Source organism: Pseudopipra pipra, chromosome Z (assembly GCF_036250125.1).
Source record: "Pseudopipra pipra isolate bDixPip1 chromosome Z, bDixPip1.hap1, whole genome shotgun sequence".
NCBI classification, from domain to species: domain Eukaryota; kingdom Metazoa; phylum Chordata; class Aves; order Passeriformes; family Pipridae; genus Pseudopipra; species Pseudopipra pipra.
The window spans coordinates 20646350-20660522 of record NC_087581.1 but is presented as its reverse complement, the minus strand read 5'-3'; the positions used below and the strand labels follow the sequence as shown (position 1 = coordinate 20660522).

The 14173-nt window shown below is 36.7% G+C and overlaps 2 protein-coding genes across 2 annotated transcripts in view; one reads left to right on the top strand and one right to left on the bottom strand.

Annotated features, from left to right (window-relative positions):
- The window catches only part of HOMER1 (homer scaffold protein 1), a 137234-nt gene that overhangs the window by 20421 nt on the left and 102640 nt on the right, over positions 1 to 14173 (bottom strand). The gene's annotated exons all lie outside the window — the stretch shown is intronic.
- The window catches only part of JMY (junction mediating and regulatory protein, p53 cofactor), a 69175-nt gene that overhangs the window by 48130 nt on the left and 6872 nt on the right, over positions 1 to 14173 (top strand). The window contains exons 7-10 of the mRNA XM_064642542.1: positions 5453 to 5539; positions 8069 to 8164; positions 9396 to 9942; positions 11552 to 11862. Coding sequence (XP_064498612.1) covers positions 5453 to 5539; positions 8069 to 8164; positions 9396 to 9942; positions 11552 to 11859 — 1038 coding nt within the window. The 3' untranslated portion in view covers positions 11860 to 11862. The remainder of the gene's footprint in view (positions 1 to 5452; positions 5540 to 8068; positions 8165 to 9395; positions 9943 to 11551; positions 11863 to 14173) is intronic.

Below are 14173 nucleotides of genomic sequence, written 5' to 3'. Positions count from 1 at the left end.
AATAATGTGTATTTAAACTTGCAGGGGAAAAGCGAAGATCTTTATGTGAGCAAAAAGAAAAGGCAGAATCTCTTGTTGTGCCCTGTCGTGTGGCAGTGGTTGGGCACAAAAGAACATAGCCATTTGGTAGCTTCTCTTCTTACTGCTGAATAACACAGAGCCCTGCTAAGCTTACTGGCAATTACCGGAAGATCAAGACTCATGGCTTTGACTCATCATAAACAAGCTTTGTATTTTCAGTGACCATTCTAGGGATACTGCAAAACATTGTTATTGAACACTGTTTGAGGTGCCTGTTGTGAGTACTTCTGGGAGGAAAAAAGGATTCTTGCTCTGAAGTGTTCACAGTTTAAGCATGCAGAACTAAGATACAGATGGGATACAAAAGCGAATTCTAGATGGTGAGAATGAGGGCAGTGATGACTGAACGCTGTGTGAACAAAAGTGACTTTTGGAGGGTGAATATAGAAAGTACATACTGAGTGGTAAATCTCTTTCTCTGTCTGTCTCAATTAAGAAACATTTGTTGTTGAACTGAGATGAGAGTCTTCTTAATGCTTTTCAGATGGTGTTCCTAGCCATACTTGTTTCAGTGAATTATCTTAAAACAAACTTTAAACAGGTGTTCTGACTTGAATTGGGTTGATGAGATTTTGGTGGTGGTTTTGGAGTTTTTTCCTCTCCTTTTTTTTTTTTTTTACCTTGTCAGTTCTGTAGTTGAAAATAAAAAGCATGTTGTGCATTAAATGGTGTGTATCAATCTTGTGATATATTTAGAAATTACAGTCCTTGCTCAGTATTAGTTTTTTGGCAACTGAAGATGCCTTCAGGAGAATATCTCCTTTCTAGCAACAGATAGCAGGACTAAGGAAACAACAAGAAATTATTCCCTATCATCGGTTTTATTTTGTCAGGGGAGGTCATTTCATCATCCAGGTATTTGAAAATCTTTTCTATTGAGAAAAGATCTATTTTGCATCTGTTTTGCAGATGATGCATTTATTTTTCAGTGATGTCAAATAATTGTACCAAACCTTTATTTAGAAATGTTGCTAACAGTTGTTTATCAAAAACATTTTTCAGTTGTGACTCTGAATAACTGAACCAGCGTTTTTAAAATTCATGGTTTTACAGAGGTTGATGTTTTTTCACTGTATTACCATGAGTATAAGGTCTTTATTCTCATATTTTTTTTATATAATATGCATATCTATGTGCATTTGTTAAGCAATCATTTCCTGGTGTTCCCTTGTGTTGATGTTAAATAAGTTATTAAAAAATAAATTTTTAATAGCAGTATCACTTTCATTTATTGAAAGCTAGCTATAGATTTTTCATGCAGGATATTGCTGTTGTTATGCCAGTCTACCCCCTGCTGGCTGCACAGTAGTATTAATTAAATTACCATATGAAAAAACCAGCTGATTTATTAGGGAGCTAGATTTATAGCAAACAGGCAAGGTGAAAAAAATGGTGTAGAAGATATCTAGAAAAATATCTTTGGAAAAATAGAGTTGTGATGGAATGGAACTATTTTGCATGCAGGAGGAGTGTTCATTATCACAAATAGACTGGTTGATGAAGTTGTTTGGGGTGTGTTCATAACATGTGCTTTGATATAGGAAGCTTCCTCACGTGCTGTTGTGCTCATTTAATAGGACACCTTTATTACTTGGCAAGCCTACAGTTTAAAGCATAGCCCATGCCAAAATAGATGTTATGTAGATGTAGTGACAGCTGGCATAGGATTACTTGGTGTGCTATTATTATTACTACAACAAAAGCAATGTAAGAGTATAACTACACAGAATGCCTATCACAGAATCACAGAATATGTTGAGTTGGAAGGATCATCCACAAGGATCATTGAGTCCAGCCCTTAGCCACGTGCAGGACCATCCCCAGGAGTCACACCGTGTGCCTGAGAGTATCATCCAAACTCTTCTTGAACTCTGTCAGGCTTGGTGCTGTGACCACTGCCCTGGGGAGCCTGTTCCAGTGCCCAACCACCTTCTGGGTGAAGAACCTTTTTCTAATAACCAACCTAAACCTCTCCTGACATAACTTCATGACCATCTTCGTTGCCCTCCTTTAGATGCTCTCTAATAGCTTAAAATAGTAAAACATGGTTTCTGCACATGAAAAGCTCACCTTTTATTTGGGATGTTTTTTAATCTGAAAGCAAGGCTCACTGGAACTAGTTAAATACAACACTAATGCAGATCTCTTTTACGTATATTACATGTTACTGGTCTTAAACATTGTAGTTTATCCAGTTACAAGGTTTGAAGCGGTTCCTCAGCTCTCCCTTTTTTTCTCTTTAATAGAAGTACAGTTTGATACTATGAAATCAGTCAGGTGATTAAAAGAGAAATGAGCATTATTTCTTGTTGCTTTCTCAGTTCCATATGGTTTATCAATGTATTTCTTGAGGTGTTGCTCTCACTGGACATAATTTCTCGGGGAGGTGGTGGAGTCACCATCCCTCGAGGTGTTCAAGAGACATCTGGATCTGGCACTGGGTGATGGTTTAGTGGTTTAGGGCTTACAGTGACAGTGCTGGGTAGATGGTTGGACTGGATGATCTTGTACATCTCTTCTCCCAAGCAGCTATCAGTAAGACAAGAGGGCACGGTCTTAAACTCTGCCAGAGGAGGTTTAGGTTAGATATTAGGATGAAATTCTTTACAGAGAGGGTAATCAGGCAATTGGAATGGGCTGCCCAGGGAAGTGGTGAATTCTCCATCCCTGGAGGTTTTTAAGATAAGACTGGATGTGGCACTTAGTGCCATGGTCTAGCAACCACGATGGTAGTGGATCAAGGGTTGTACTTGATCTCAGAGGTCCCTTCCAACCCGGCTGCTTCTATGATTCTGTGATTCTCTTCCAACCTTGATGATTCCGTGATAATGCTCCTGCTTCCCAGGGCTGAGAAGGAAGGACGACTTCATATGTGCAGCAGGCTGCATTCCTGCTCATACACCCAATTATGATGGTTTTGGACTTTTTTTGCCAGAGTTTGTTGGTTTATGTTCAACTTGTCATCTGCAGTAATAATCCAGATAATTTTCTTAATGCTGCCATCTGGTTGTTTTCTATTTCATCCTTTGTTTGGAGTTACTTAACCTTGTCTACAAGTAGAACCCTGCATTTGTCCCTCTGAAATTGCAACCTTTCTTTTTTTTCTGAGACCATTTCTGTAATTAGCTGAGATGATTCAGATTGCTAATCCTGTCCTGCAACGTTTCCAACCCCTCCTAGTATTTTTATTATTTCATGTTATAGAGATCTAATTATATCAAAATAGGTTGTTTATTAATACAAAGCCAGCACCAAATACATTTTGGTCTGGTTTATCCTCTTTACATATTTAAAACATCTCTCATTATTGTACATAATCAAAAAGCTTTAAATACTGATGCTAAAGAGAAAATATCACATAAAATTGTGCCCCTCAAGTATTTGAGACATGTCAGAAAACCCAAACCTAACTTACATGTTCTCATTATTTTATAAAACCTAAATAGAGAATAAACTATAAACATAAATCAGTAGTAGCATTACAAAAAATCATTCTGAGTCTTTTAGTATGATGAAGCTATTGCTGTATTTTTGTAATGCAGAGATGAGGTATTTCGTACTTTTGCAGTTACAAATTAAATGGATTAACCTTTCCAGGAGTAACTCTTTTCACCGGGGAAAAAAACCGAACCTAAACAAACAGAAACAAACGAACCTAAAGCCCACCAGTGTTTAACTATATATATATATATGGACATGTTAAGAGAGGGTTCAGAGTAGATCCATGAATATTATCAGAGGGTTGGAGCACCTCTCCTATGAGGACAGGCTGAGACAGCTGGAGAAGAGAAGGCTGTGGGGACCTGCACCTCAGTGCAGCCTTCCTAAAGGGAGCTTATAAAAAGGAGAGAGAGTGACTTTTTACTTGGGCAGATAGTTTATGTGGACAGGGGGGATAGTTTTAAACTGGAGGAACAGTTTTAAACTAGAAGAGATTTAGATAGCTGTTAGAAAAAAATTCTTTACTGAGAGTGGTGAGACATTGGAATAAGTTGCCCAGAGAAGCTGTGGGTGCCCCATCCCTGTAAGTGTTCAAGGCCAGATTGGATGGGACCCTGAGCAACCTGATACAGTGAAAGATTCCCTGACTGACAGGGAGGTTGTAACTAGGTGAGCTTTAAGATCCCTTCCTGTCCAAGCCATTGTGCGATATGCCTCTGATGAAGCTGGGACAGTGTTGCCACAGACAGCTTTGCTTTGTCAGTTACCTGCATACAGGAGCAACATTGATGGTCTTACTGTTCAGAATCATTCAAGACCGCATGCTATTCCTTTTCCATACAGGAACGCTGACTACCTTTTCATGTGGTCATAGCATGTCCATGGTTAGCTTGTAGGAGAACATAACTTTTTCTGCATTTTTAAGCGTCCAAAATAGTGAGCTTTTTTTATCCCTTCAGTCCCTATTTTTGTGCTATTTGGCACAACTGTAATGCCTTGATTGGCAGCTGATAACTCTGTCAGCTCCTTGAAGCAATGCTTTCAATGGCAAAGCTCTTTTCTGGATCTACCCAGTAGGTCACACTGACTGATGCCTGGGAAGCCCCATCTCTCTCATATTCTCGCTGAAGTCATACTCCAGACTGCTTCCTAACACTGCACCTTCTCAGACAACTGTGAGATTTGTTTATGACTGTACATCTGACTTTGTTGTAGTTCTGTTCTGTGTGGTGCTTATACCAGGTCTAATTTCATAGCTCATGTCTGATTTCCTAGCACTCAGTGTTGTCCTATGAAGTTATCTATCTGCCTGCTGTTTGACTGTCATCCTGTTCCTTGTTAGCTATTGTAACATGGTCTGGTTTTTTGTTTTATTTTGTTTTGTTTTTAATCTGTTCTTATTTGCAGACAATATGCTTGGTTTTAAACAGATGTTAGAGATGTGAACTCAGGATAAGAAGTGAACATGATGAAATTTGAACTTTATTCATGTTCGTGCTTGCAGATTGTACATGCAAAAGATGAACTGACACCTGTAAATGGGAAGCTATCTATTTGCATAAATATTAATATGCAGTATAGTCAAGAGTTAGTTATTATCCATGTGTGAAAATACATGGAGTTAAACAAGGACTTTGTGAAATATCAACAAATTGGTGTTTGTTGCCACTTTCGTACTAGTACTGTAGAACAGACTTTTCAACCAGCTGTCACTTGTGTATATTCTTTGAACAGTTAAAGTAGTAGGTTTGGATTTGTCTGGCTTGGTTTTGTTTCATTTATGGTTTATTGTACGTTAAATTAGCTTGTCTGAGATAGGCTTTGTTGCTTTTATTTTTCTAGGTGCTGTTTGCTAAATGTGACATTATACTCTGTAAATCTATATGTGAAATACATATTTTATAGGAAATGTTTTGTATCATCCCTACAGGAGATCTGTATTGCAAAGCATAATGAAAAGATCCAGCAGCGTCACCAGAGTGAGGAGGAGTACAAAATGCACCATACTGTTCAGCTAGTAAGTTTGAGTTTTCTGCTGTTGAGTTTAGCCTGTTGTTAATAGCGTGCATTCCTCATTATACATTTATTAGGAGAGCATTCAGAGTGATAGCTCTTTTAAAAAGATGGTGTGTATCCCTGACCTTTGCACAATGGATTTCTGTGTCATATTATGCTGGTAAGAGGAGTATATATCTGTGTTAGGATGACACTGGAACCAAGTGAGTAAAGTCCTTTAATGCTAAGTACAGTTTGAGTGATTACTGCTAGGGTAAGCTGCATGCAGTTTGTTATCGCATACACATGGATGATTCTGGACAGCTCTGAGTACAGTGGAAGGTAGGTTATATGAGTAAGGAAATTATACACATTTATTCTCAAATCTTAATAAGCTTGTTCATTGTTTTTCTTCTTTCTACACAAGAAATTACTTGAATTATGTTATATAAACGTTTAGTTCCAGCTGTATGCTCCACGATTCTCTGCATAGTCTCATCGCAGAGGATAGGCTAACTAGTCTAACCCTTACACTGAACACAGTAGACTTTATCTTAAAGAATATTCAAATTCTGGGCTTGGTCCCAGGAGCTGATATAGTATCAATATTTAATAAAGATCACTGACAAAGATGCATTGAAATCTAAGTCTCTTTAATTCGGGGTTCAGTTGGATTAGTGAAAGTGATTCTATTTCATCCTTATACATTTTTAACATTGATACATTTGTCCAGGAAGTCATCTGCATAATTTATTTTATGGAAAGGCTACTTGTCAAAGACCGTACGTATTGGAATACTCTTTCAGGAACTTAAAAAAAAATATTTTTTTTTTTTCAGTTCTTACAATAAGGCAAAGAAATTTGCTGTGCAGATTGTAGTCCATTTATCACTCTTAAAAATAAGACTGAACAAAGCCAAAGGACTTTCTTGTCTCTCAGATACTACAGAGGTTTAAATCATGGAGTTGCCTGCTTGTATTATGTAAAGAATTATGCCAATTTTTAGATTTTGTGTGGGGTTTTTCTGTTAATAGTGTGACTGAAAATTTCTAACATTATTGTAAAATAGGTTTTAAGTCACTGGTTTTCATAAAGAATTTTGAAAACATAACCTCAAGAGAGTCCAAATTTGAAACCAAATAAGAATTGCAATTTCACTGTTTTATGTAAAAGCCAAGCGAAAATAAATAAACAAAACCCTCAAAACAAAGAAAGAAAACCCCTTGAGTTTGCAACTACTTCAGGAAGTTTAATCTGAATGCATATGTAACATTCAGGTGTGATGATAGAACTACTCTTTCTTCTTGTTATAATCTTTATGCTTCTATTTTAACATTTTTGCCCCATTGCTCTGTTACTTTCTTTTTACTACATGCTTCTCTTCCTCTCACCTTTTCTTGTTTCCTGTCCTTACTATTTTTCAGACATGTTCTCCTCTTTCTATCCCTAGTGCATCTATACTTAGTTCCTTACAAATCACAGGAGTTGGCTCTTTATGAAGGACACCAGGCCACTAGCTGACTTATGAAAATGTCAGGCAGGCAGACACTGCTTTTGACTGAATGACAGTAAAAAGTTCACAGAAGTGATCATAATTTTTAGTTATGAAGATGTGCATTTAAAAGTAATACTGAATACTGTGAGACATTTAAAAATTAAAGTTGCTGTTTCTGCTCAGGGTTTTTTCTTTATAGTCAGCTCTTACATCACTTTTCCTGATAGCTTCCGAACTTGCATGCAGTGAATTTCACCATCTGTTAACTAGCTTCCGTGTCCAATAAATTTGACTGAGAAGTTAGCGTTTGTTTCAAAGGTAGTAAATTTGATGTTTTGTGAGAAAGGATGACTTGTTAAGGAGATGGATCCAAAAGAGTGTTTTCAGTAAGGTAAGATTCCTCCCCCAAAAAAACCCACAGCTGCCTTAGCTGCAAGGAAGAGCTTCAAACTTTTACTTAAGTGCAATTACATTAATTCAACCTACATTAAATAATGACAGCTTAAGTTAATACAAAACTTAAATTTACTGTTGTAAATGTAAATGTGAAAACATCTACTTAATTTGCTCAGTATTGGATTAAAAACCTTGTGACACTGAGTTCTGTGATTTCTTGTACTGTGAAAATACTAATATGACTTGTTTAAAAGGTCAGCCTTGCAATTTGGACTGTCATTTTGTTCTTGAAATGAGGGAAAATGGATAGTGGTTTGCTGTGTGACTAATTTATACAATTTTTAATTCAAAGGGGCTTCTCTCAGCATATCATTCTGTCACTTAGTCCAGGTATTTCTCATCTCTCAAGGCAGCAAGTCTTCCAAGTGTTCCCATTGGAGATTGAAATATTTCTTTCCCGACCTTCGTGAAACAGGAAATGTATGCTGTTTTTTAAGAGGAAGACAAAGGCTAATTTTTGAAGTTTGGAAATATGTTTATTTGAAAAGTAACTTTTTAAGTAATTCCTGACATGTAGTAGAAGAGTTACTTTAATTTTTTAAATTATGCCAAATAGAATGTTGGATGTAATATTTGCATGTTTTCCATGTATTTTCTCAGAAGCGAGATCAGTTGCAAGATGAAGAGGAAAGAAAGAGCTCCTGGGTTAGTCAGGAACGACAGAAAACACTGGACAGACTTCGTTCATTTAAGCAGGTAACAGAAGAAGAGTTGTTCTTTTCTGCCAGTTTCCTCCGCAAAAGAAGCTTTCACTAATTCCAGGACTATACTATGCTTTGTTGTGCAGTTAACTGTTCTTTGGAAAATTCATAACAAAATATGGCATTGAGGATAACAGGTTCCCTTCCCAGTGCCATAATAAACTTCTCTTCACTCTTACACCTATACCTTGTGACAAGACACTTAGCAAATGTTCCTAGAAGAAGTATAATCTAAATGGTAGAGCATTAGCATCTGACATACCCCCCTACCACTGATTGATAGGATACCTGCCAATACCTGCCCCTTCCTATTACAGTGGAAGCACCAGAAAATGGATAGAGTGAAGGGGAATGAAGGGGAAAGAATAAGGAAAGGGCTGAAAGTGCAAGAAAACAGAGACTCTATTAATTGGTGAAGCCTTCTTTTGTTGTTGTTGAATATATAAAAAAAGGTATGAGAAGTTTCTTTACTGGAAGGTTGTCTTGTTTGGCATACACTCCTCATGTCCTTATTGTTTGCAAGGCTCTTGAATTGCATAACTTCTGTGAATTAAAGCAGATTCACTTATTTTAACCAGCAACTCTTCATACTTTATGTATGAAAATGCTTATATTTTTACATATTACTGCTTTAGGCCTACCACAGTTGCGTAGAATATGTTAGACCTGTCTTTCAGAAGCAGTTTAATTTTTTGCCTGAAAAGGGCTATGGACAAAACTAATGTGAAAAGACAGATATTGAGGCAGCAAATTTAAGAACTAAATACTTTGAAAGTCTTAAAAAGTTTGATGTTATCAAGACATACCTTTTAAAGCAGTATGATTCACATTTAAGGCCAGTATATTAGGTCAGGGAGACTCTGAGTGGTCTCACAGACCTCATACACTTTCAGAGGGAGCCATTGACTAGTGCAAGACGGAATTTTGAATTTTAGTTTCCGGAAAAAAAATATACCTTCCGGTTCTTAGAGAAATTCTAATACCAACCCATGTATATCCCTGAGAAGACCAATCACATGCAAATTGTGGCTTAATTAGGAATAAAAATCAGGAAAATTGATTTTTTTTTTTTTTTAATAAAGGTGGGGATATCTTTGCCTTGATTTTATGTACAGAGCAAAATGAAAGTTATTTGTCAGAAAGGCAAAACCTAATGACAGGTACTTAAAATCTAGAATAGTTCATTGCATGTACTTACCTAATCATCAATACCTTATTCACTTTAGCGATACCCTGGGCAAGTCATACTTAAATCAACCAGACTACGACTGGCTCATGCAAAAAGAAAATGTGCAGCCAGCTCACTGTCCTGTGTCAATCAGCCTCAATCTTTGCCAGCAACCATAAAAATCCAAGAGAAAAGTGAAGAGGTGGAATCAGAAATTGTAGTTCAGCCTTTGCAAGTGCAGGAACCTACAAGCTTAAAACAACTTCAGGATATCTCCTTGCCTCGTAATGGTGTTACCTCTGAACTGCCCCATGTCAGCACTTCTCCACTCACCAGTAATCAGGCTCAGCCGGAGACTGTTACTGGAGAACAGCTTCCAGCCCCTTTGCCTCCACCACCTCCACCTCCGCCTCCACCTTTGCCCTCCAAGGAAGATGCCACCAAATCCTTAGAGAAAAGTGACAGCTTTGTTAAACGTGTGGAGAAAGGAGTCCAGCACTCTTCTGGTGTCCCACCAGCTCATCTGTTTGATAGCAGTCAGCTAGTCAGTGCCAAGAAGAAGCTTAAGAAGACTGGTGATCTAGAGGGTTTACAGAGGAGGAAAGGTAATATTTTAATTTCTGTGTATTTAATTTTTTGTTGCTAATTTAAAAATTGTAATGCACATCCATTCCTCTTTTGAATTGCTCTGTAGGAAAGTGTGTGCTGTGATTTAATAATAATAATTTATTATTAATAAGAAAGTTGTTAAATCCTTTTCAGTTGACAGATACTGGCAACTCAAACATTAGGACCTTTATGATGGTGTGGCATACTTGAGCAGTTAGAAAACACTTAGAAAACTGACTCTGTGGTATACCACATTAGATAGAAAATGGAGCTAAATGCTGTCTAAAAGAATTTTTTTGTATCTATTTACTGCCAGCACTGCAAATATTATATGCTTCACCTGAGGATGCAGTGTTTTTTTAATAACAGAGTAACAATGATTTTTCTGCAGTCCTATTGTTTATTTTACATTTTATCTTGCAATTTTGTATAAAGCACGTGTTGTGCGTGCAGTTTTATGTACATCATAATACGACAAATATAAAGTCAAATTACATCATCCCTCTTAAGAGTATTGTTACTGTCTGCAGCAGCACTCTACCTCTGATCTGTATCCCCTGAGATGTTCCAAGTCTCTCAGTGGCTTCAGAAGGTTGTCTGTGTATGACAAACAAGTGCTTTACAGTCCTTCTTTCCACTCTCAAATGTGCAGTCGTATGTTCTTTTATTTCTCTCTTTTCCTCATGTCTATTCTAACTGTCCGAGCCTGTACTCTAATGGACAGAGCTTACTCATAAATGCAAAACAGGTTTTAAAAAATGTGTTCTACAGTATAAAAAAACCCTGGAGATGGATATTCAGGTATAGATTTTTAAGTGCTGCACATTTTATGTTCTAGTGTATGTGAGCTATTTAAACCATTGTACTTTGTTATAACACATTCTCTGGGGTGGAGATCTTGCCTCCTTATAGCTCTTCAAAGACCCAAAGCCTGTGTTTTATTTCTTCAGAAAACTAGTTTCAAAATCAGGGATAAAGGAAGGATTTGCCATGAAGTATTATCTTTTACTTCTCTGTTTAATTAATTATGAAGGAAGGGAGTTTTTATAGGCATGATGTGACTAGGTGCTAATACGTTTGTGAATCCAGAGAAGCAGGAAAATGCATGCTGTTGCAGTTGTCTGTATTGCTGTTTCCCTCACTGGCATGTCATAGTAGTCATGCAGCAGGCAAAATTAGCCATATAGTGTTAGTGATGAGAATGGATTGCACAGTCCAGTACCTGAGGTACCTAAATGCCTAAGGTAAAACTCATTACTTGAGTTTTAAAGTAAAAAAAAAAATACTTTCATTGTGTTGGATTCATTGCAGCTTATTTGATTTTCCTGATTGCAACCAGGAAAGCCACTTTTTCAAAAAGCTTTACTACCTGCCTGATAGGAAGTTAAGTGGTTACAAAAATTATTTGTCTGTATAAACCAATTTTGACCTGGTAGTAAGGAAGATAAATTTAGAGGCGGAAATGGTATTGGGGGAACCATTATACTTATGGTGAGGGACCATCACATTGATAGTATGTAGCTACTTTTTGATCTCTAGGAAATAAAAATTAAGGCTGATAAAATTTAGTAAAAATAATACTGAAGGTCTTTTGATTTACTGCAGTGAGTTCCCCCATGGATGAAGTGCTGGCTTCCTTGAAACGTGGCAGCTTTCACTTAAGAAAAGTTGAGCAGAGAAGTCTTCCTCCTTTTCCTGATGAAGATGATAGCAATAACATCTTGGCTCAGATCAGGAAAGGAGTGAAACTGAAGAAAGTGCAGAAAGATGTTTTGAGAGAATCCTTTACAATTCTGCCTGATACTGACCCTCTGACAAGGAGCATCCATGAAGCATTGCGGCGGATTAAGGAAGCATCACCTGAGTCAGAGGATGAAGAGGAGAGCTTGCCTTGCACAGACTGGGAAAATTAACCTGTAATTAAACTACATTTAAAAAAAATATTTCTGCAACAATTTTTCTATAGCAATAGCAAATAAACCGCAGGTTGTTCATTTTAGGAGAATAGTACTTATGTGACTAAACTGCTTGTCATCCAGTGTGATAAAACATACATGAATTTTGTATCACTGACTTTCCAAAGAATTTAAGGTTTATAATAAGGAAAACTTTTTTAGGCACTATCTTAGCTTTTTATTGTTTGAGTACTTTTGCTGAATATTGACAGGGCTGCTCCTAGAAAAAGCTCTATTTTATTTAGTAAATTTGAAGGGACAGTTCCTAGCTTACCAAAAAGCTTTAAAAAGCAGCACAATCGCTCTTGGATGCACCTTATACTTACATTTTACTTACTTCCAGCCTTATAAAAATTTGGCATGTCTGTCACTTCAAGCTGAATAACTCTTAAGTGAAGGACAGTTAAATTTGAATGCTGAACACATTGAAATCTCATGGATTACCCTGTATGACTGACTTTGTGATAGCTTGGTTTCAATGTGTAAAATCTCTGACTTAATTGAATTTCCAGGCTATAAACAGTAAATATACAAAAATTTAATTTATACTTCTACTATTCATATTAATTCCATGAACTTGCATTATACTATGCTAGAGTGCCTGAAAGTACAAACTTCAGCAGATGAAGTTAATGATTTCACAACAAACTAAAAATTGGCAAGAGATAAGTTTTCAAAATTATGTCTGCATCAGTAGCAAAAAGAGATTCTTGATTGCAGCAGCATACAGCACTATTCTGCGATGGTTCTTTTCTGCTACTGGCACGTGGATGAAGTTAAGTATCAGTGAAGTTTCCCACTAAACCTAAAATTTGAGAAACCAGAGGTATGACAATCTGTAAAGAACTTAAAAATCTGTTTAGAAATCAAAGGCTATTTTAATAGAATGGAAGACAAATATTTGTAATCCTTGCAACACAGCTAGCAGTAGAAAACAGATAACTTTTGAATGTTCACAATCTGGCATTTCTACCCTGGTTAGTTACTACTGTAGCTGGAGAATGACTGTTGGTAAAGTACTATAGATGTTTAAAAACTGATTGGGAACTTAGCATATCATCTGCTGAATGTTCTTGTGTATAGGAAAGACTATGTCTCAAACTATGTCTCAAATAGCATACCAATAGCATTCTATTGGTATGCTATTTTTAAATAATTTAAAATTTTTGAAAAGGAAAATAAATGTTGCCTTTATTTCCTCATGAACTAGCCATTAGCCACCCTAATGATTTACTATTGTTTAATTATGCCTTGCTCCCTCTATTCCCTACTAAATGTACTGCTAGTTTTGGAGTTGAAAATCCAGGAGTGGAGATGTACTTAACTCTTGCTGAAACTCAAAGTGAAAATAATTTTGCTTGGATATAAATATATTTGCTTGGATATATCCATGTGTACTGAAAAATCCCACTACCACAGCTCTTCAGAAATCAAGTGACAACTCTAAGAAAGGACATGTCTTGGAACTGACTTGGCTTTCTTAGTGTAATTATTCTAATTTCTTAGATAATGGACCAAATTTAAAATTTGTGATTTGACTTTATGATTTTAGTAGATCTTTTTTACTGTTTAGGATCATCTTTGCTTTTTTTTTTTCCCCCAAGATAAACAGGAATTTTCCAGGAGTGACTTTACATTTTTTCAATCTAGTTGGTTGACCTCTTTAACATTTTCTATTAGAAGTGCATTGTCTTAGAATTCTTCTGTGGTCATTGCCATACAATATGAATACACGTTTTCCTCTGCCATTTGCAGGCCCATAAAGCAGTTCAGAATGCAGGCTGAAAATCACTGCCATGCAGTCCCTTTAGTATGCTGGTTGTTGTCTCCTTTTTACCAGCCTATATCCTTCTGGGGTCCTGTGAAATCACTTGGACCTAAAAGCAGGATGCAGTGTCAGAGTTCTGAGTGTGTGCTCCTTGGGAGTTCTTCATACATCTGGGACCTGCTTTCACTTACCAATGTCATATTTTATTATGAAAACAACGCTACTTTCGTGCGGTGAGATTATTCAATAGATAATAGTCTCAACTGAAAAATAGTTGTACAAAACAGCTAACAGCTCAGAAAGGAAAAGCAAGCCCCTGCTATGGAAGCATGTGAAGTGATTTGGGAGAACAGAGAGGGAGACAAAACTCTTGGAAAATTCAGCTGAATAAATACTTTCCATATAGATGAGTGTGCTTGCTTGACCAGACTGGCTTAATAGAATTCATTATACAAGAATAAAATGTAATGAAAGTCTGTTGTAGAAATTGCAGACTAGTATTCT